The sequence below is a fragment of the Lactuca saligna genome, chromosome 4 (assembly GCF_052625555.1).
Source record: "Lactuca saligna cultivar CGN05327 chromosome 4, ASM5262555v1, whole genome shotgun sequence".
Lineage (NCBI taxonomy): Eukaryota > Viridiplantae > Streptophyta > Magnoliopsida > Asterales > Asteraceae > Lactuca > Lactuca saligna.
This window is the reverse complement of record NC_136420.1, coordinates 67,344,595-67,367,649: the sequence shown is the minus strand read 5'-3', so window position 1 is coordinate 67,367,649 and position 23,055 is coordinate 67,344,595. Positions and strand designations below refer to the sequence as shown.

The 23,055-nt window shown below is 32.7% G+C and overlaps 2 protein-coding genes across 2 annotated transcripts; one reads left to right on the top strand and one right to left on the bottom strand.

The window, feature by feature from the left end:
• Positions 1–5,864: 5,864 nt before the first annotated feature.
• Positions 5,865–13,588, top strand: SFR6 (sensitive to freezing 6). Its single transcript, XM_078990431.1, has 16 exons — positions 5,865–6,371; positions 7,586–7,654; positions 7,854–7,942; positions 8,175–8,287; positions 8,492–8,593; positions 8,674–9,352; positions 9,430–10,048; positions 10,134–10,213; positions 10,324–10,406; positions 10,480–10,716; positions 10,800–10,980; positions 11,656–12,203; positions 12,281–12,457; positions 12,544–12,930; positions 13,006–13,189; positions 13,383–13,588. Exons 1-15 carry the CDS (start codon positions 6,055–6,057, stop codon positions 13,153–13,155), a joined length of 3,831 nt encoding a protein of 1,276 aa, XP_078846557.1. The 5' UTR covers positions 5,865–6,054; the 3' UTR covers positions 13,156–13,189; positions 13,383–13,588.
• Positions 13,589–14,478: 890 nt separating this feature from the next.
• On the bottom strand, positions 14,479–16,072 carry LOC145038590 (stem-specific protein TSJT1-like). Its single transcript, XM_078986901.1, has 4 exons — positions 15,830–16,072; positions 15,341–15,581; positions 15,137–15,257; positions 14,479–14,853 (listed from the first exon to the last, which is right to left on the bottom strand). The coding sequence occupies exons 1-4, from the start codon at positions 16,027–16,029 to the stop codon at positions 14,663–14,665; spliced, it is 753 nt and encodes a 250-aa protein (XP_078843027.1). The 5' UTR covers positions 16,030–16,072; the 3' UTR covers positions 14,479–14,662.
• Positions 16,073–23,055: the final 6,983 nt, after the last annotated feature.

The following is a 23,055-nucleotide window of genomic DNA, read 5'->3' as shown; positions in this document are numbered from 1 at the left end:
ACACTTCTCCCTGTTTAATTAATTTATATCCCTTTAAAGAGATGGTAACGATTCTCTTCCCTTCATTTACTTCCCCACTCTTGCCCTAATTACTATTCCACTACACTTTTTCCCCTAAGTATTATTCTTCCCTAAGAAATCAACGATGGTGTTGTATTTCTATGATTATATGGCGATATTTTGAACCTCATAGACCGATAAGAACCCATGTTTACATTTTTCGGGATACATTGTCGAGTATATTAATTAAATAGAGGGAAACGCATAGGAAGCAACAAAAATATCATCACATGGCCAACCCATGATCCATTTAGTGGGGAAACATAGATGACGATCAATACATTGGATTAAACTCGCAACAAAATAAACTTTTTGGACTGTGATGTTAGTTCAAAACCTTTTGAACAAAAAGTAGCAATTTCCGACAAACCATAAGGATATTTTTTGCAATTTTTGTCAAAAATAACTAAACAAATAAAAATTTAATAAAAATTATATTATACAATAAGAAAGCAGCGATTAATGTATTTGCAAGCAAAAAATGTTGTTTTACAACATTGACAGTTTAAAAAAAAGTTGTTTTACAACATTCACAATTTAATGATTATAGTTTGACAAAGTTGCAAAAATGGTCCCATATGTTTAGCTTAAAATTGTTACTTTGGTCTAAAAAAGTTTGAACTAACACCACCGGTTAAAAACTTTGGTTTTGTTGTGAATTTGGTCCGAGTAGTTTTAAATTTTTTTTATAATGATGATTTTGCCATTACTTTTCCCTTTTACAGTTATTTATCTATTTATTTAAATACCTTTTCTAATTAAAAGAAAAATAAAAAAGATAATTTCAACCCTCTCCCCCTTCCCATATGTCTTTTTTCTACTTTTTATTTTTTCACAAAAAGAACCTAACACAACCACCATTACCTGTCCAAAATATATGAGCAACCACCACCATTACGAGTTGGAATCCACCGCTACCAGCCGGAAACCACCATTACCAGTCGTAAACCATCGTCACCAGTTGAAAATTATCGGTCAACACCACAACAACCTTCTAACATATACAATTCAACACCACCACCAACATCGATTTTCCGACAAATGACCAGTTGGCTCTCCATCAAATTTTTCAAAGATATGAAAACCGACGACAACCATGTAGATATGAAAACTGACAACGATGACTTTACATGTGCTACCAGATTTGTTTGTCAACGACGATAAGGGTTTGGCTAGGGCCGTTGCAACGACTCCGACGTATGTAGCTTGAGTTTCCAGCATCTCAATAAGTGTTTTGGCTCTGCCGCCTACCGAGGGTTTGCAAACCCGAGCTATGGTTTGTAGAGGTGTTAGGATTCGAAGATCCGACGATGACCAGCTGGTGTCTCTTGAGATTCTAGCTCTGATCCCCATTTATGAAGGGTTGAAGTGAGAACGAATATCATTGCTTATAGAACTTCGGTAGTGGACGAAGAACTTTGATCCCCATATGTAGATGAACAGAGAATTTGCTCGTGTCTCTCTCCGTCTCTTTAGTTCCGACTCTATCTATTCATATCCCTCATATAGGCGGCGATGTAGGTGGTGGTGGTGGTTGTGCTACCGGTGGTAGCTTCTGGTGGTGGTGGTTATGCTTGACACGTAATGTGGTGTTGAGTGATAAATGGGGTGTTTACAATAAAAAATGCAAATAGGGGGGGGGGGGGGTGTTTACATTATTTATTTATTTTAATAAACAAAATTGATAAAAATTTGAAAAAAAAAACACCAACGGCAAATCTGTCATTTTAGACAATTTCAAAATATTTTGGACCAAAAATGCAACAAAATCAAAGTTTTGGACCAATGATGCTAGTTCAAAACTTTTTGGACTAAAGTGTTAATTTTCGATAAACCACACTGAACATTTTTGCAATTTTGTCTTATAGTTTTCATTAAACTGTGAGCGATGTAACATGATATCTTATCTTAAAAATATATTGATGTTAGATTTCTAATTGTAGAAACTATATAATTAATAAGTTATATATATATATATATATATATATATATATATATATATATATATATATATATATATATAGAGAGAGAGAGAGAGAGAGAGAGAAAGAGAGAGATCTAGGTTCATTTGTTTAAAATAAATATTGTGTTATTGTATGCATAAATGTGGGCCAATCAAAATTAAATAATTAAATAAATAAATGGTTAAGTTCAAATGAGAACACTATTTAGTGTGAGAACGTGAGAACACCACTTTATGTTACTATTCTACTATGAATTTTGTATATACAACGATATATCATTATTTATCAACACGTATACGAACAATCACACATTAATATTCACATTAATTTTTTTTTTATGTACAACTTTATGACATTATTCATCACCGAATATATGAACAATTACATATTTAACATTCACATTAGAATTTACTAAATTACTACACATATATATAAATTTTACAATAGAATAGCAATATAAAATTGAATATATTCATATTATAATTACCACAATACTATACATATTAAATTCATAGTATAATAGTAAAATAAAGTAGTGTTCTCATTTGAACTTAACCCAATAAATAAATAAGGGTAATTTAGTTATTTGTTTAATAACTTCCAAAAATAATCCCAATAATCATGGTAATTCTCCGATTTAAATCTCTTTCCCCCTCTTTATCTAAAAATTGGTTATGAAAACCCTAAATTCAATAAATCGACACAAACGACCCTTTGTGGGTTTACCCTTCATCGTGTTCTTCATAGAGCGGGGCATTTTGATCATACACACACTTATTCTTTTCGACTCCACTTCTTTATTCCACCTATTTCTCCTCCAGATCCGATATCGTCTGACTCCGTCCGATTTGCAATGTCACCGGCATCGCCTACTTTGCCTTTGTTTGCTTCGACTGTGCCACCTTCGCCTCCTACATCTTCTACAAGTAAAGGTTTTCTTTTTCTCTTGATATGTGATTCGAGTTCAATCCTTGACAATCGAGTATCATTGTTATTTCTCCTAAAATTCAAGTATCATAGTATCATTAGCTTTTTTTCATGAAACACCAGGAATTCCTCAAATACCCAAGAATCTAACGAAGAGAGAAACATGAGTAGAGGCTGACATGGGATAATGATGGTGAATGGTTTTGATGATCGTGGTGGCTAGCACTTGTGAGGGTTTTTGGAGAGTAGCAATTGGTAGTGATGAAGGTTATGACGGTGATTTGTGGATTGTGGAGACGTTGAAGGAGGTGGTGGATTGTGGTGACCCATGGAGACTGTGTGCATGAAATTGGGAGAGAAGGATCAGAGGTGGTGTGTTGAGGCTAGGGTTTATTATATTGAACATGAGAGTTTAGAGAGATAGAGGGTTCCCGATTTTGAAACTGAGATCTGAGAATGAAGAAAACAGAAAGGTTGGATGTCGGGATATTTGGCGAGATCTCAGGAGTAAACAAACTCGATCAGGGATCAAGCGGATTAAGGGATTGGGTCCAAATATGCATTACGTAATTGTACATTAGGTTTATAAACTTGGATGACTTAAAATTTATTATTATTTTATTTAAAATTGGTTGTAATTTAGGCTTTGAGACTTGAACGTCTTAAAAAAATAATATTATTATAATAAATCTATTTATAGAAATAAATAGATTTCTTTTATAGAATAGTAAAGATATATATAACAAATGTTAACATATTTTTTATAAAAAAAAACTTGATTATTAAATTATGAACCGAAAAAGCTATGAAAAAATAACAAGATATCTAAAGTGTTTTATAAACTAGTAATTGAGCCCACGCTTTGCCGCGGATTTTTACGTGTTTTTGTTGCGTATTAGGAAAATAGAGGAGATAAAATCATACTATTACATATATAAGACGGGGGATAAATAGGAAAATTTAGAAAATGAAGTTGTGAATGTGATATTTTACAAAGTTAAATTAAAAAGTGAAGGGATGGAAGACATAATTTTACAATATCGAGGGGTTGCAAGTGACAGATTATATAAAGTTAGGGATGAAAGATGAAGGGGTGAAAGTGACTTTTTTTAAAGTTGAAGGTGGAGAAGGTAAAAGATATATTTTAAAAATTCAAGGAAAGAAAATTTTTCTACAAAATAGAAGGGTTGTAACTAATGTATTATACAAAGTTGAAGGGTTAAAGTTACACTTTATTTGTTGACATTATGTATTTTCTCTGTTGAGAAAATCAAAGAAGATCAAAATAACATTTAAAAAATAAGAGCGTGAAAAAAGCATTCTAAAAAGTAGAACGATGAAAAATCGTATTTATATATACTCCAGGATAAGTAGTATAGTTTAGAAAACGAATCAGTGAAAATGATATTTTACAAAATTAAAGGTGGAAATGATGAAAATGATATTTATAAAAGTAAAAAGATGATAAATATTATTTATTAAAATTAAAGGGTTGAAAATCAAAGGTTATATTAAGTTAAGGGATTGAAAATATACTTCATGCATTAATCTACTATATGCATAAAAGCTTATATTTTTAACTACGTTAATAACACTCACATTCATAAAGTTTGTTTTTTATATATTTATAATACCATTTGAACTAAAAATATTATGAAAAAAATAAAAAACTTTAACTTTGTTTTACCCATTTTGACCGAAAATAAACTATTTTCAGTCACAATGATATTTAAAAAACGAAAGATAAAAATTATTACATTTTTGTGATAATTTTTAGTATAATGGTGTTTTTCAAGTTTTAAATAACTTTAAGCGATTTTGACGATAATTTCAAACCTCAAGATTTTACGAGCAGTGACGAGCCACGTCATTTGTATATGACTTAAGGCGACAATTATATATATATATATATATATATATATATATATGGTTAGGTTATTATGTTTTAACTATTTATCGTATGTATGTAAGATTGATTTTGAACTAATCATTTTAGTCATTTTAAAAAAATAATTAATACATATTATACGCTGAAGATATAATGAATATTAATTAAATATTCAACATTTAATATGTATTAATTATTTTATTAAAATAACTAAAATGATTGGTTTAAAATCAATTTTACATGCACACAATAAATAGTAGAAACATTTGAATACATATATATATATATATATATATATATATATATATATATATATATATTATAATAAATGAATGTTTTTTTTTGCCAAATGTCGTCTTCTCATTCATTTGGACACGTGACATTTTTTTAGAATTTTTAAATTTTCTATTTTCCACTTGTCATTTTATTGTATTTTTCATTTTATTAAATTAAAATTTCATATTTAATGTGTAAGGTAATATATATGTAAAATATTTATTATAAAAAATTTATATATGTAGTGTATTCAATACATTAAAGTCTTCATTAATCTTAATAATTCAAATTTTTTTTATTTTTCTTATAAATTCAAACTTTTCAAATTGTTAAAATTTTATATTTATTTTTTTTAATTAAACTACACCTATTTTATATATATATATATATATATATATATATATATATATATATATATATATATATATATATATATATATATTAAAGCATGATATCAAATATAAACATTGAAATCATAACCCACTGTGACGAAACTACGAAAAATTGTTTAGAACCTTGTATTTTTACCATATCATATAAGTCACATTTACCTTATACTTGAATAAAGTATTCATTTGTTTATATCTTTAAAAATAAAATAGTAATAAAGAGTGAGTGATGTAATAATATATTTATGAAAAAAACAAAGTTGGGAGATTTGTTTTAACCGAAAACATTTGTTTTGGACAGACCCACCCAAAAAATCTGCCCCCTTTTCTATTTGTCACCCATTTCTTTTATACGAACCCTAACCCCACTTTCACTCTCTCCCTCTCGATCTCTCGACAGAAAACAAAGCAATTCTCTATCTCCAGTCATTCCTGTCGCCCTCAATTGCGACTTTCTCACCACTTCATCTTTTCCTCTCTCCTCTTTCTCTCTCTATCTCTACATCGATATATAAATTAGGGTTTTTGGCCCTTTAATTGGTTCTTTCAGATGAGTGCCTCGTCTGGCCCCGTTGCTTACAATATTAAAGACTCCGAAGAAGAATCCTCATCTGGCGGTACAAGTATTGCTGCCACTGCTACAGCTGATACTTCTGCTGTTCACGAGCCTCCGGAAGACGCTGTTGTTGCTGATTCCGGTGCCGGTGGTGGAGACGATAGTGATATGGATAAAGGAGGTGGAACTGCCGGGGATCCTATGGATGAGGATTCTGTGAATCCCGCAACCGTCTTTTGTATCAGGCTTAAGCAGCCAAGGTCTAATTTGCAGTATAAAATGAGTGTCCCTGAACTTTGTCGCAATTTTAGGTATTTCTCCTTGGTATTTCAGATTTCTACATCTGAAGTTTAATTTTTCTTAATTGGTGCGTAATCTGCGTTATTTTCTTGGTAAGTTTGATTCTGCAGCCTAAAAAACTAGCATTCGTAACATATCCCCATTCTTAACCCACTTTGTATGCGGATGAATTAGCAATAAACATTAACATTACGAAAGACATATATCTTAGACGCCACATTTATGTTCTGCAACATTTCCTGTTGTCAAGCATTTATACCTGAAATTAAGTGAAATCACCACTGTGATGAAGATGAAAATGCTGATTTGGATTGGAAAGTTACCTGGTCGACTTTAAACAGACACATTAGGTGCTATTTCTTTTGATTGGATGACAGGAAGTACAATTTGTGCGGCCTATTAGGTGGGTTTGTTTTATTACCTTTTTAGAATAGAAGGTTTAGTAAAGTGAGTTGTATCTTCCAACATCTAGGGGTGTTTTGGGATCGCTTATTCAAAACAACTTATGTTTTTTTATTTTATTTTATTTTATTATTATTTTTTAAATAAAAAGTGTTTATTAGCTTATGAGGTACCAAACACAGTTTAAGAAAAACTGTTTGGATTAGCTTTTGTGATGCCAATACACAATAAGCTGATAAGTTAAAATAAAACCACTTATCCAAACACTCAAATTAGCTTATTAGCACCTAACCACAAAGAGATGATAAATTAATGAAACAACATCTCCAAAAGTGCTTCTTTAAGTCAATAAACAGAAGCTGTTACTAGCTTATTGGATGTAGCAAACTGCAATAAGCTAATAAGCACTAAAGCACCTTATAATTATTAGCAATCCTAAAGATCCCCTAATCTTGATGTAATCAAATATTCAAATGTATCCACTGTAGTTCTTGACCATTCATTTGTGCAAACAATTTCTTACTGGTTATTGTTGTTTCCAAGTGTTTGATCACTTTGGATGGAATCATCCTTTCAAAATGAAAGTTGAGACATAGCACCATCTTTTTTTTATGCACTTTCAACTTTGAACTTAGTATGACAGAAGCTTGTATGAGAAACTCGGTTTTTCATGTTTTACTTGTTAAAACGTGGCTCATCTAAGATTTGTTTGTATGGAAACATCCAAATCTTAGCTTTTGTGGCAGAAATAACTGCTGTGTGTGGATTTCTGTTACTTCACTTGACTATTAGTAATATCTAATTGGGTTTAGTGCTTTAACAGTGCTGTTGCTTGGTGTGGAAAGCTGAATGCCATAGCATGTGCTTCAGAGACCTGTGCACGTATACCAAGGTAATGAAATATTATCTATATTCCAACCATATGACATTGGCAGACATACTTTGTGTATTGGTAAAGTTTCAAGTTTTATCATCTAGTTCAGTTTCAGGAAGCATATTAAGATGTATGCACAACTTGAGCAATTTGAAGCCATTTCTTTGTGGTTAATACTTAATACATTTCATTCTAAGATTTATTCTGCTTCTTGTAGTTCTAATGCAAATCCGCCATTTTGGATTCCAATACATATTGTGATCCCTGAACGACCTACTGAGTCAACCGTATTCAATGTCATAGCAGGTACTGTTTGTGAAATTCTTTTAGAAGACTTCATTTTCTTATTGGTTCTATTTATGGATTTTTCAATAGCATTGGATAGCCAATCTATCACACACATCAAAAACAACTGCACTGATTTTTCCTTAGCAATATGTTCACCAACATGCATAGAAGTTATTTTTGCTGTTCCTTGTGGTATATTTATATCTTTATTCTAAGTCATGAATTTTTTGATTGAATAACCATATGCCAGATTCTCCACGTGATTCAGTTCAATTTATTGAATGGTCACCTTCATCTTGCCCTCGTGCCTTGCTAATTGCTAACTTTCATGGGAGGATAACCATCTGGACTCAGCCTTCCCATGTAAGCTTTGCCTGCTTTACTTCTAGTATTGACTTTCACTAATTGTGTATGACATTGTATCACTATAGTATCCAAAAGCTTATTCTTGCCCTTCAAATCTGTTTTTTTTTTTTTTTTTTTTTTTTCTTATTCATTCCCCAAGCTCTTTAGGTTCTCTGATATGACACACTAACACTAACACTGACATGTTGAATGATACTACAGGGATCAACTAGTTTGGTTAACGATGCTAGTTGTTGGCAACGGGAACATGAGTGGAGACAGGATATTGCAGTTATAACAAAGTGGCTATCTGGGGTGTCTCCTGTATGATGCTTATACCCTCTGGTTATCTATATTCAAACTATGAATCATTCATGACATTTCTTTCTTTTTCTGAAAACTAGTATAGGTGGCTTTCCTCAAGATCTGGTAGCTCTCCAAAGTCACCATTTGAAGAAAAATTTCTCTCACAACAACCTCAAGCTCCAGCTGGATGGCCAAATTTTCTGTGTGTATGTTCTGTTTTCTCATCTGGATCTATTCAGCTCCACTGGTCTGAATGGCCACTGAATCAAAGTGGCACATCTAAATGGTTTTGCACAAGCAAAGGCCTCTTGGGAGCTGGGCCTAGTGGGATTATGGCAGCTGATGCAATTGTTACAGACTCAGGAGCTTTACATGTGGCAGGAGTCCCAATTGTGAACCCTTCTACTGTTGTTGTTTGGGAGGTGACTCCTGGATTTGGGAATGGATTTCAAGCTACTCCAAAGACAAGCACCGCTAATGGGATCCCTCCTTCACTTAATCCACCTTCTTGGGATGGTTTTGCTTCGTTAGCTTCTTATTTGTTTAGCTGGCAGGAATACTTTGATTCAGAAAGTAAACAAGGGAAGAAACTTACAGAACAAGATTATAGTGACATGGTTGCCCTTCATTGTTCTCCCGTTTCAAATTTTTCTGCATATGTGAGTCCTGAAGCTTCAGCTCAATTAGCAGCAACAACTACATGGGGTTCTGGAGTCACTGCAGTTGCCTTTGACCCTACCTGTGGTGGCTCTGTTATTGCTATTGTAATTGTTGAAGGTACTTAACCTTTCAACCTTTCAACCTTCTACATTATCTTTTATGTTACTTGTTAACTGTTGACATTGTTTATGTAGGTCAATACATGTCTCCTTATGATCCAGATGAAGGTCCTTCAATTACTGGATGGAGAGTTCAAAGATGGGAATCCTCTTTAGAGCCTGTTGTCCTGCATCCAATATTTGGGAATCCTACATCCACTTTTGGTGGACAACCTCCTATGCAGACAGTGTGGGTCACAAAAGTGAATAAAAGCATTCCAGCTACTGATTACTTTAAAAACAATCCAACAGCTACACCAGGATCGACTTCCGAGGGTATAAACATGTCAGAATCTGACATTGAGAAGGCAAAAAGGGTTGTTTTTGATCCTTTTGATTTGCCAAGTGATGTTAGAACCCTTGCTCGCATAGTCTATTCTGCTCATGGTGGTGAGGTTGCTGTTGCGTTTCTAAGAGGTGGGGTCCATATTTTTTCTGGTTCGAGTTTTACACCTGTTGATAACTATCAGATCAATGTTTTTTCTGCAATTGCTTCTCCTGCTTTTTCTTCTACGAGCTGCTGTTCTGCTACTGTGTGGCATGATACAAGTAAGGATTGTACTATGTTGAAGATAATTCGTGTTCTTCCCCCTGCTGTTCCAAGCAGTCAAGTGAAAGCAAACTCCTCAACATGGGAACGTGCAATTGCAGAAAGGTATATTCTAATTTCATTTCTACAGAACTCGTGACAGGATTGCTGACATGGCAATTTCTTTTTCCTAAATTACTTGGCGTTGCAGATTTTGGTGGAGTCTTATGGTTGGAGTTGATTGGTGGGATGCTGTTGGCTGTACACAAAGTGCTGCTGAGGATGGAATTGGTAATAATATGAATTAGCAACGTTTATAATCTGAAAAAACTTTACGCATAAAAAATTTGATAGTGAAGGGCAGTTTGGTCATTTCGTGTTGATGTTGTGTTGTTACTCAGTTTCACTGAACAATGTGATTGCGGTTCTGGATGCGGATTTTCATTCTCTTCCTTCCACTCAGCACAGACAACAATATAGCCCTGTATGTTTCTTCAAGCCATCTCTCATTCTTTTGGTTATTTTTTAAGTTGGATTTATTTAAAAAAAAATTGCAGGGATTAGATAGGATAAAATGCAGGCTATTAGAAGGCACAAATGCTCAAGAGGTGAGAGCAATGGTGCTGGATATGCAAGCGCGATTGTTACTTGATATGTTGGGGAAAGGAATAGAATCGGCTCTGATTAATCCTTCAGCTCTAGTTGATAAGCCATGGCAGGCATCGGGTGAGACATTAAACAACATTGACCATGAAGCAATGGCTGTTGACCCTGCACTTGTATTAACCATCCAGGTACTGAACTGAACTGAACTGATGATTTTATTGATGATATTGTTGCTTGTTTGGTAATCTTAAGGATGAAATATAATATGTAGGCATATGTTGATGCTGTTCTTGATCTGGCATCACATTTCATCACACGATTGAGGCGTTATGCCAGCTTCTGTCGTACACTGGCAAGTCATGCTGTAACTGCTGGGACAAGTGGCAACCGTAGCATGGTCATCAGTCCCACCACCCAAAGTACTGGCACTCCTGCTCCTGGAGCTACGCAGGGTTAGTTTTTATTTTTTTACTACAGTTGTCATTCGTTGTTGGTTTAAAATTATTGGTTAATTGCAAAAATGGCCACTTACCTACTTCCATTGATTTGTTTATTTTTGCACCTTATTTTGTTACAGGACTGTACTTTGAAAAATTAATCCTGTTATAGCAATGCCATTCAAATACAAACAACGCTATTTTCATTGCTATAATTGGGAATATTTTTGGGCTAATTGCTAGAAATAGAAGTGTATTTTCTTTGATTTGTTCATTATGGCATGCTACTTCCTTTTCCTTCTGTTACAACATTCTACTTTGGGTTAAATGCAAGAAACAGCAGCATACTTTCTTTTACATGTGTATCTCTTTCTATTAAATCCCTGTAGTTTCACTTTTTATTATTATCGAAGAATGCTACTTTATTTACCCCGTTATAGCATTGTACTTTCATACTTCTTTTTAGGACATTATACTTGGTAAAACAATCAAACCCTGTTTTGTATTTGGATGACATTGCTACAGTTGGGTAGATTTTTCATTTTCCAAAGTACACTGTTAATAAACAAATCAATGCTATGTATGAATTATAATACACAAATAAAGAAAAGTAAATTGAAATTTCTTATGAATTATTTTAAACTATGCGAAAATGGTCAGATATTCATTTACTTTGTTTCATTTTTCCAGGTGCTCAAAATGGCAGTGCAAGTTCAACAGCAAGCACTCCAATCCAAGCATGGGTACAAGGAGCCATCGCTAAGATCAGCAACACATCTGATGGTGCTCCTAACAGCAACAACAGCAACACGACTCCCAATCCCATAACTGGTCCACCTTCCTTTATGCCTATAAGTATAAACACCGGAACTTTCCCTGGGACGCCAGCTGTCAGGCTTATCGGGGACTGCCATTTCCTTCATAGACTCTGCCAACTTTTGCTATTTTGCTTTTTCTTCCGGCGAATACAACTACCAAGATTTATAGGTGCTGCAGCAGCACAAAGAAACACAGATTCATCAGCAGCTGTTCATAAACCTCAGCCTGGAAAGGTTGAAGAAGTCAGCTCTGTTCCTACAAAAGCTACATCCGCTTTGGGCAGGACAGAAGAGTTGCCCGTTGCCATTGCCCGGGCTGGGCAGCAGGTTGGGTCCGGAGCAAAAGGCCCTGAAGAAGGTCCTGCAAATAGGTCAAGATATGGCTCGGGCAATGCTGGTCAAGGTTACACATTTGATGAGGTAAGATCATTACTTGATCTCTCCTCTTTTTGTCCTTTCATTTTTCTCTCCTCTGATGTGTGATGGGGTGCATGCAGGTAAAGGTGCTGTTCTTGATACTAATGGATCTGTGTAAACGAACATCAGGTCTGGCACACCCACTGCCTGTTTCCCAGGTAGGCAGCGCCAACATCCAGGTCCGCCTCCACTACATAGACGGAAACTACACCGTCTTGCCAGAGGTCGTCGAAGCATCACTCGGCCCACATATGCAGGTAGGTTTTCTATTATACTCTACATACATCTCATTTCTTTCCTTTAACTCTTATTTATTTATTTTTATTTTTTTCACACTTGACAGAATATGCCTCGGCCTAGAGGTGCAGATGCTGCTGGGTTATTGCTGAGAGAATTAGAACTCCATCCTCCAGCTGAAGAGTGGCACAGACGAAACACATATGGTGGGACATGGTCCGATCCTGATGATTTTGGTGGTGTTGATGATTCTTCCTCTTCACGAATGAGCTTCACCACTTCCACTTCCTCAGATTCATCGAATGAAACCACTGCCACTCATGTTCATGAAGCCCAGCGTATATGGCCAAGGAAACGAAGAATGTCTGAAAGAGATGCAGCTTTTGGGTTAAACACTTCCGTTGGTTTGGGTGCGTATCTTGGAATCATGGGCTCTCGAAGAGATGTAGTAACTGCTGTTTGGAAAACTGGTCTTGAAGGCGTTTGGTACAAGGTATGCTATATATTATTTTATTTTTACATATTTCTTTTTTCTCCAGTGCTTTTAATTTTACATTACTTTATGCAGTGTATAAGATGTTTGAGGCAGACTTCAGCTTTTAACTCGCAAGCTGGCAACACCAATACATCTACTCAAAGTGAGAGGGAGACATGGTGGATTAGCCGATGGGTTCATGGCTGTCCTATGTGTGGAGGGACATGGGTTCGTGTTGTATAGTCATATCACCACCTTATTATCTATGGTCTTCTAGGTTAGCTTCTTGCTTTGATCCATAAATAATTTCACATTAAATATTAATTTATATTATGATTATTGGTAGACACTAGAATGCTGTATGTAATAAACAAATCAATGCAAGTTTTTTTTTTTACATTTAACACTACGGAGAACAAAACAATATATCTGCTGCTGCTGCTGATCTCCCTCTTATTCAACTCTTGCAGATAGAATATATATATTCAATTCGATAAGGTGGCGTAATCAGGATTCATTGTTTTTTTTTTCCCACGTGGTATGAAGCCATAGATAGCAAATGAAACTAAAAATAGCTGTAAAAAGTGAACTTAATTTTGAAGTACTTGTAAAAATGAATATCATTTTGAGGTTAAGTCATAATATTTAATAGCAACACGCTTTTTGATTTGTGGTATTTACTATTTACTATTTAGGTAATGGTTTTAATTTACGTTTGTATCTCGTTATTTGTGTTTTTAAAAAGTCAATTAATTGATTTAGTAATAATGCTAACATGTAGGGAATAAATGAGAATAAACCAAAATCATATATGATATTAACATGAATAGATTTAATTCCTTCAACTCATAGTAATCCCTTGACGACTCACCCGTATTGAAAAAGTAAAACACCTGGGATAAGAAAAACACAATAAGCTGTCTGTCACATCCGGAAAATAGCAGATCTCAAAATTTTAGTACACGTCATCCAAAACCAAAAGCAACAAATCACATGTTATGTGACCATGTTGTTAACAACCTTCATATCCTTCCCATCTTTTTATATGTATATGTCAACATCACTCGTTAAATAAAATATGAAATGGAGTTAAAATACACTACAACTCAACCGTTGTCATCCTTAATATAACCTTATTTGTCTACTTTCTTTAATATACCTTATATTTTTTTCAACCAATGTATTCAATCGGTCTAATAAGTACAAACTTTTTTCTCAACATAATATCCACCTCATTTTTTTTTTTTAAATAAATTGAAGAAGTCCCTGTAAGCATAAATGATCTATTAATGAGTTATAACAAATCATAGTACTTGATTTACATTTTTTTTTTTTCAATATGTAGTGGTTTTAATGCTAAAGAAATTAAAATAATGGCTGGTAAATGATCCCTTTTAGAACGCATTCTTCATTCAATAATGAAAGTATGAAACTTAAAAACCTATTGGGGTAACCATGACATTTGATATTTAGACGGTTGAGTTTATCGTGTTTGAGTGCATCACATAAGTTTGAAGTCAAATCAATAGTACAAGAATCCTCCAAAGACAAATTTAGATTCCAAGAAGCAACTCAAACAGAAGGTACCCATCAAAGGAAATAAAAATTACAAGGAAACAAAAACACATAGACTTAACAAAATCTTGGTCATATTATGAGTATTATAAAACTAAGGCATCTCAAATGTACTTGAATTCAATGAGCATGATTTTGACTTTTACTCGTTGACTTTAGAAAAGTCAAAACAGATTCAAGCCTCTTGGCTCCAAGCCCAATTTGCATGACTTCCAACCCTTGGCATGCTTTTGGTCTTTGCATAGATATCAACTTTGAAGGTGGCTCCACACATTGCACCCTCACTATCAACCCTTGAGATTGCTTTCATTTTGTTCTTTGGATGCTCAAAGCTCTTCAACTCTCCTCCAGTATGATACAAACAACCTACATTCCATTCATTTTAATCAGTTGTTAGAAATTACCATTTTCTCCTTTCTTTCCTCTCTCAAAAGAACACTAAAAAGTAAAAACATCTATGTTGCGTTCTTACTTCTTACAAATAAATGGTTATGTTGATAAATTTTCAAATACTTCTACCATACAAATTATTGTAAAAGTATGTTTTCGGATTCTACAAACTTTACTTATGAAAAAATAAGAAAAACTGATGACAATATACAATTTGTAATAAAATTTTGGTTGTGGATTTAATAAATATACAACCTACCTGTTGGGAAGGGAGCAAAAGACTTGGAGCAGCTAGACTTAATAACCTCCAAATTATCAGAAACTACAACAGACCCATCAGAAGCTAACCCCCAGAAGAGCATAACTCTCCCATCATTACCCTGTTCAATATTCACATACAAGGTGAAAAAGACCATCAACACTTTATGCATATATTTTTTATCTTCTTTTCAAAGAAACTTACAAGTGAAATAAAGACGGTTTTAGCCTTTAAGTCAAACACCACAAAACCAAAACTGCCTTCAAGGTCCTTAAGGACCGAATGGGCCGGGTATGGGCCACGGTCACGAAGGGTCTTGTAGGCCTGGATCACAAACATGGCCTCGTTTGCAGTCTTGTTCAGCCCATATTGCTTGTTAAGGGCATTCAAATTGTTTAAGCTCCCCAAAAACACACAGTAGATGTCATCCACGCTACAAAACAACCTACAAAACAAACATCTCAATAGTTTAAACATACACGGTTTGTTAGAAAAACAAAGAAATAATTTCTTACTGTTTTGTGTAAAAGGGTAAAGATGTATTTCATTGGAACAAAATGTGAACCATGAATTTTGTTCACCATTATATATATATATATATATATATATATATATATATATATATATATATATATATATGTATGTATGTATGTATGTATAAAAGGTATGTATTTATATATGCATGCATGTTACCTTTGGGTGGCCATAAGGGAATGGGAAGAATGAGCAAAGGCCAAGGAAGCATCTTCACCAAAAGAGATGGTGGAAGCACTGTTAGGATGAGAAGAGTGGAAGGCTTTCAGCGGGGGTTGATCAGCCTTGCTTGGGGATGAGGCTGGGCTCTTTAGCTCTTTTGGTGGGCTCACCAATCCATTCTTGAATACTCCCAACATCTTTCTCGTTCTTTCTTTTCTTTCTTCTTTCTTCTTTGATCGTCAATTCTCAACCAATTCAAATCAATAGAATGCCAGCTTAATAAGCAAACACCACACACGAAAATAGGAACATTGGACGGTCTCAAGATGCATGTGTGTTTGTGTTTTTGGTTATTTATGGATACAATATATATATATATATATATATATATATATATATATATATATATATATATATATATATATATATATATATATATATATATATATATATATATATATATATATAAAACAAGTAACCAAAGAACCGATCGTCAGCGTCGGAAATCAAAACGATCAAAAGTCAATAGAATAGTTGTAGACTTGTAAATTGACGCAAATATACTGAATTATACCAAAAAACCTACTTTATTTTTTCGTTTAATTATTTTTGGGTCAAGTTTTTTATCGGAAAAACAAAATATACCATTCATAATTAGGATCACTATTGATATATAAAACTGATTTTAAAAAAAAAAAGTTCACTTCGTTTTTTTATTTTAAACGTCAGGGTTTATTTTTTTTAAAAAAAGTTAATAAATATATCAAAATTTATATTGTTTTGTACATTTTAAATATATATTTAAAATATTCCTGTGAATCTACTAATCTTTATCGATTTTTTTTTAAAAAAATTCACATGTCAATAATTATTTTTCTAAAAAATTCATATATGTATCAAATATTTCTATGAAATTCAGATGTGAATTTGAGTAATTTCACCAATGATTATCAGTAAATTTATTTGTGTACGAGCAAAACGATAAAATCATAAAAAAAATCAAGTCAACTTATATAGATTTACATTTAATTTAGTTAGATTCACATGTGAACGTGAATTTTTGTTCGAATCCATATGTAAATTTGATATGTTGATTTTAGCTTGTGAATTTTTGTTCGAATCCATATGTAAATTTGATATGTTGATTTTAACGAGCATTCACATATATATTTTTAATTGATATCTATAATCAAAGTTTGAATGTTGACTAAGAAATTGATATATTTTAACGAGTTTTGTACATGATGGTCATGATGGTGTGAATTTTATAGATTTTAACATTTTGATCATACATAAATAAACTTACTGATAATTATAATAAGTGAATTATTTAAATTCACATATAAATGACCAATAATTATTGGAAAAATCAAGTACAATAATCATGCTCATGTAATTTTTTTTATAAAAAAATCAATGAAATTAAAAGATTCACATGAACATCCAAACACACTACTACAAAAAAGTAAATGGGACCCTTTAGAAAGGATCCGGTTTTGAAAAAAACGGGTTTTATTAATAGGGAAATAGGAGTTTTTCATTAATGATTCGGTTTAAAATAAATAACCGGGTTTTATACTCTTTGGACGACCTTTTTCTCGAATTCATAGGCCCCACTTAACAATCAGACTTTTTTTACCGATGAATGAGCAACAACTTTTTTATGAGATTAAGTTTTATCACCAATGACACTTGGTTATTCAAATCCCTAATTAATCTCAATTGATTATGTATAAATCCATATACTTCACCTGGTTTCAATAAACTACAAATTTTATATTCTTTTCTTTCACCATTACGTCTTTTCATTCTTTGCACGTTACTGGTTCACCATCAAATTTTACTTCAATTTCTAAAGGTATTATGATTACTATTTTAATTATGTTGCATTTTTATTTGAAAACTTTGCATTCGTAAGTTATATTTTGTTAAAAGAGTTCTAGTTTTTATAGCACATGATCACCACTTTGCAATATTTTCACAATATCGATTCATCATCATTTTCTTAAGGTATTGTGATAACTCTTTTATTTATGTTATATATTTATTTTATAAGTTTGCATTTAACTCTTGAGATCGAGTAGTTTTGTTAAAATATTTCTATTCTTTTATATAACAGAAATGCCGGCAGAAATCAATTGAACCACAAAACACACTTTTCTAGCTCGATCTAATCTACACAAGTAAGGTAACATTTTTTTTACCACTTTTAAGCAATCGTTCTAATTATTCTAGATTTTATTTAATATTTTAGGTACCTAATACAGAGTGGCGGGAAGGAAAAATCAATATGAGAGAGAGAAACTAATTAGAATAATGATATCTAACCATTATACAATGAATAAAATAAATTTTAATGTTTTTAATTATTAAATTATATATATGTTATCATGGTACGTCACATATTTTGTTTTATTATTTACATTGTTATTTTTTTTTTCTTGACTGTTTCTAAAAACTTTATTTATAAATTTTTGTGTTAGAAATTTAGACAATAATAGCACTTGAAATTATGAGAATTGTTATTGTCATTTTCAAATTTAAATATTTTAATTGGTATTTAATTTAAAATTTGATTGAACTGATAAAAGAAAAAAAATATATTAATTGTTTAATCTAAATTGTAAAAGTAATTACGTATGTATATTTTTTTTTTATCACTTTTTAGGATACCCATCATATATTTGCAACATCCATTTAGTAATTTAGTTAGTATCATATACATTGCATATGCTTTTAGATGTTTACTTATCCAAAATTAATGTAATAGAGTTTAATTTTCAGGATTCTTATTTTAAGACTGTTTTTTTAAATATTTTGTCTCGTATAGTCAATTATATTAATACTTTCTCCAGTATAGTGATTTTATTAAAATACATATTTTGAATTATAGATGGATCGTACTTATTGGATGTACGAGATGAAAAGTTCAGACGTTAGATACTTGGCATGTTTGGCCGATTTTCTAAAAGTTGCAGAGGAAAATCGGGTGAAAAAGGGAGAAGGTTACATATGGTGTCCTTGTATCGATTGTCAAAATTATCATATGTACACTGATTCTACAAAAATAGAAGAACATCTGATAACTCGTGGGTTTATGAGTAACTATACGTGTTGGCCACGACATGGTGAGACATTGCTCGATCAGAACACAAGTTTCTCAGAAATTAACAACGAAAATGATTGGAATGAGGATCGTGATAATGTGTCTGATATGTTGCATGACTGTGAGGATAATGTTCCTGAGAAGGAATATTATGACGAATTTCAACAACTGTTTGACGAGTCAGAAAAACCATTGTATACTGGGTGCACAAAATTTACCAAACTTTCAGTTGTGCTCAAATTGTTTAACATAAAAGCAACCAATGGTTGGAGTGATACAAACTTCACAAGTGTACTTACGATTTTGCATGAAATGCTTCCCGAAGATAACGAACTGTCTGTTTCATTATACCAAACAAAAAAATTAATTTTTCCACTGGGATTGGAAATCGAAAGAATACATGCATGTCCAAATGATTGCATGTTATATAGAAACCAACATGCGGACTTAGGTAAGTGTATTATATGTGGTACTTCACGGTATAAGAGGAAAGCCCAGATGGAAGAAGAAAATATTAAAGTGGCCAAAAAATGCCCACCTGCTAAATTATTATGGTAATTGCCAATCATACCAAGATTGAAACGGTTATTTGCAAATGCCAAAGATGCAAAGTTGTTGAGATGGCATGTTGAGCGTAAAATAGACGATAAGATCAGACATGTGGCTGATTCTCCTTAATGGAGGAATATCAACAATGATTTTGAAGAATTTGGTCAAGAGATTAGAAATATTCGATTCGGACTTAGTTCAGACGAATTTAATCCATTTGGAAGTCTGAGTAGTCGTCACAATACATGGCCAGTACTACTGTGTATCTACAATCTCCCACCTTGGTTATGCATGAAACGAAAATATATTATTATGTCATTGCTAATTCAAAGCCCAAACAACCTGGAAACGACATCGATGTGTATTTGGCTCCATTAATAGACGATATGAAAATATTATGGAATTCAGGTGTTGAAGTGTATGATGCATATATAGGGCATAATTTCCAACTCAGAGCCATGATTTTTTGCACCATAAGTGATTTCCCGGCATACGGGAATTTATCAGGATACAGTACAAAAGGGAAAAAGGCATGCCATATTTGTGAAGACGACACACATTCATTGTGGTTAAAAAACTGCAAGAAAACTGTATACATGGGTCATCGAAGATTTCTTCCACATAAACACTAATATCGTAGAGAAAAAAAGGTCTTCAATGGTAGAATCGAGAAAAAAAAAGGCAAGAAAACCATTAAATGGAGAAATTTTATTTTCCCGACTTGAAAATCTAAACATTGTGTTCGGTAAAGTAAAAGGTAAAAGTAGATCTGTTACCAATAGTATTTGGAAGAAGAGGTCTATATTTTGGGATTTACCATACTGGAAGCACTCGCAAGTCCGACATTGTCTTGATATCATGCATATAGAGAAAAATGTTTGCGAAAGCTTGTTAGGGTTATTGTTGAACCTTAAAGGGAAGTCTAAAGATGGGGCTAGCGTTCGAAGAGACATGGTAGCAATGGGAATTAGACCCGAGCTTGCTCCAGTTGAGAATGTTGGGAAACGTAAGTATTTGCCTCCAGCATGTTATACCATGTCCAAGGATGAAAAAGAAAATTTTTGCCAATGCTTGCATAGTATGAAGGTTCCATCTGGCTATTTTGCTAACATTAAGAAGTTGGTGTCGATGAATGACTTAAAATTGGAAGGTATGAAATCCCATGATTGTCATGTTTTGTTGACACATATGATTCCCATTGCAATTCGTGGAATACTTCCGGAGTCTTCCTATTCCTGTAGTGACTGATGAAGTCAGTAATCTTCAAAATGCAGTTGGCCAAATAATTTAGTGGCCACAAAATGCTATTATTCTGACTCAGGTACATATTTTTTATCCTTGATTTTTTAGTTACTATGTATATGCATAATTTATTTCCAATGTGTTTAATGAAAATGGTTTGTGGATATAGATTCAAGGAAGAAAGCAATAAAATTCGACTCCAAGTTTGCCACAAATCAGTGTAGGGGGTTGTACAAGAAAGAACACACTCACTCAAATGAACAAATCGAAGCCAATTGAATTACTACGTGAGCGATTGAAGAACAACCCACTAATTCATGTTGTAGCTGATGATGGCATTCTAGAATCTGACAATTTTGAGTTTTGGGTAGCACATGATGAAATTCTTCAATTGTTGAACAAAAGAACACTTGATGTTACCATTCTAACCATTTGGGAGATGTAAGTACACATAACTTTATTATTGTTAGTTGCTCCAATATTTTGTTTCTAGGTTGTTTGTAGATATTATATGCTTGTAACACATTTTGTCTTATTTTTAGGAATCTACATTCCATTGCACGTGTGAAGAACAAATGTTCTTTCCTAAACCCACATAAGATTCTTGGGGAAAGTTGCCAAGAAAACCCAGAAGGTGTCATAAATTACATTGTTGATGTGATGCGGATTCATCAAGGAAAACAATTTCTCATTGCTCCATATCTGCAAAGGTACTTTATGTTGATATATATAATAATTGTTAAACTTTCTCTATATTTATTGTTTATACTAATACTTCAAACATTACAAGTAAGCATTGGGCTTGTTCGTGATTTGCCCTCATAATGGCACCGGGTACATATTGGATTCAATTAAGAGTCCTGTACAAAAGCCTGTGGATACCTATTACCTACTGAAGAAACATGTTGACACGTAAGAAATTTCATAAACGTGACATTGTTTTCTATTATTTTTATCACAACACTAATTTTTATTTTTCAGGGCTTTTGCAAGGTATGGGAAATACACATCAAATCCAATCAGTTGGACGCTTGCCGAGGTAATTCATGTCACTATACCCAAAAATATAGATTTTGTATTTCACTTGTTTGATTAGTGTATATTTGTGATTACAATTTAGTGCAATCAACAACCGGGCGATTGAGAATGCGACTATTATGTAATGAAATGGATGATGGATTTTGTGATGGTTGAACAACACGGATTCTTGAGTAGAGTAAGTACTTAAATATATTTATCATTTTTGTATATGACTATAGACTCTATTTTTTTATATAACAATTGTAATTTATATTTTTATATAGACTACTACCCCTTGGAAGGTACCACTCCTTTTTCGGAAACCACCTTGTTTTCAATTGTTGTTAAGTGGGCAACACAATTCCTGAACAAATATATGAAAATGTGGTTTTCTAGAAAGACATATATGATTAGTTTTTAATACTTACAACAACGAACTTTTAGTTTAACCTTGACCAATTTGTTATAGACTAAGAATACCTAATGTGCACATAATGTTCTAACCAGGCTCTTCTTTAATGTTTAGTTATGGCAAAACAAAAGGAACAATGGTGAAAGTTGGACTCGTTGTGATTGGAAGACTCACTTTGATTGGAACCATCAATGCTGTTTTTTTTATTGCTGTTCAAGTTTTTTTTTTTTTTTTTTTTTTTTTTTTTTTTTTTTTTTTAGCTGCAACAATTGCTTAACTAGTTAACTTATATTTGCATTACTGTTTGAACTTTATTATTGTTATAAGCAACTATTCAATTTAAATTTAATATTTCGTTTTATCTTGAATGTATCCAATATTTGCTTGCTCTTTAATGTGTATGTTGGCAAAATTTGATCTTATGTTAACAACATTTGGATGTTTAGGGTGCCATGTGAATGAAAATATGATTATTTATTGTGTATTAAAAAAATTTTGGAAAAGGGTAAAGGACCCGGTTGTTTATTATTATAGAACCAGGTAATATGTTGGTGGAAAATTGATTTTGGCTCGGTAAAAGATGTTGTTCTATGTATGGAAACCGGGTTTTATATTACAAATATGACTCGGTAGAAAACCGGGTTCTATATGTCATTTCAAATATAACCCGGCCACAACAAACCCGAATGCAAAACCGGGTTCGATTAGGTATTTTAACCGGGTTTTTTTTGCTTTTTTTGTAGTAGTGACATAAATTTTAATTTTTTTTGTTTATTTATATATTGATACTAATTTTAAAAAGCGCCAAAAATATGAATTTTAATATATTTATTAATTTTCTATCAATAAAAAAAGTCTTAACTTTTTCAAAAAATAAAGGAAACGATCAATTGA

Coding starts and splice junctions, on each gene's coding strand:
- SFR6 (XM_078990431.1), top strand. CDS start 6,055: ATGAGTGCCTCGTCTGGCCCCGTTGCTTACAATATTAAAGACTCCGAA. Junction 6,372..7,585: donor GAACTTTGTCGCAATTTTAG/GTATTTCTCCTT, acceptor GTGCTTTAACAG/TGCTGTTGCTTGGTGTGGAA. Junction 10,717..10,799: donor CACTTGTATTAACCATCCAG/GTACTGAACTGA, acceptor TATAATATGTAG/GCATATGTTGATGCTGTTCT.
- LOC145038590 (XM_078986901.1), bottom strand. CDS start 16,029: ATGTTGGGAGTATTCAAGAATGGATTGGTGAGCCCACCAAAAGAGCTA. Junction 15,582..15,829: donor TCCCTTATGGCCACCCAAAG/GTAACATGCATG, acceptor TTTGTTTTGTAG/GTTGTTTTGTAGCGTGGATG. Junction 14,854..15,136: donor TTTTGCTCCCTTCCCAACAG/GTAGGTTGTATA, acceptor AATGGAATGTAG/GTTGTTTGTATCATACTGGA.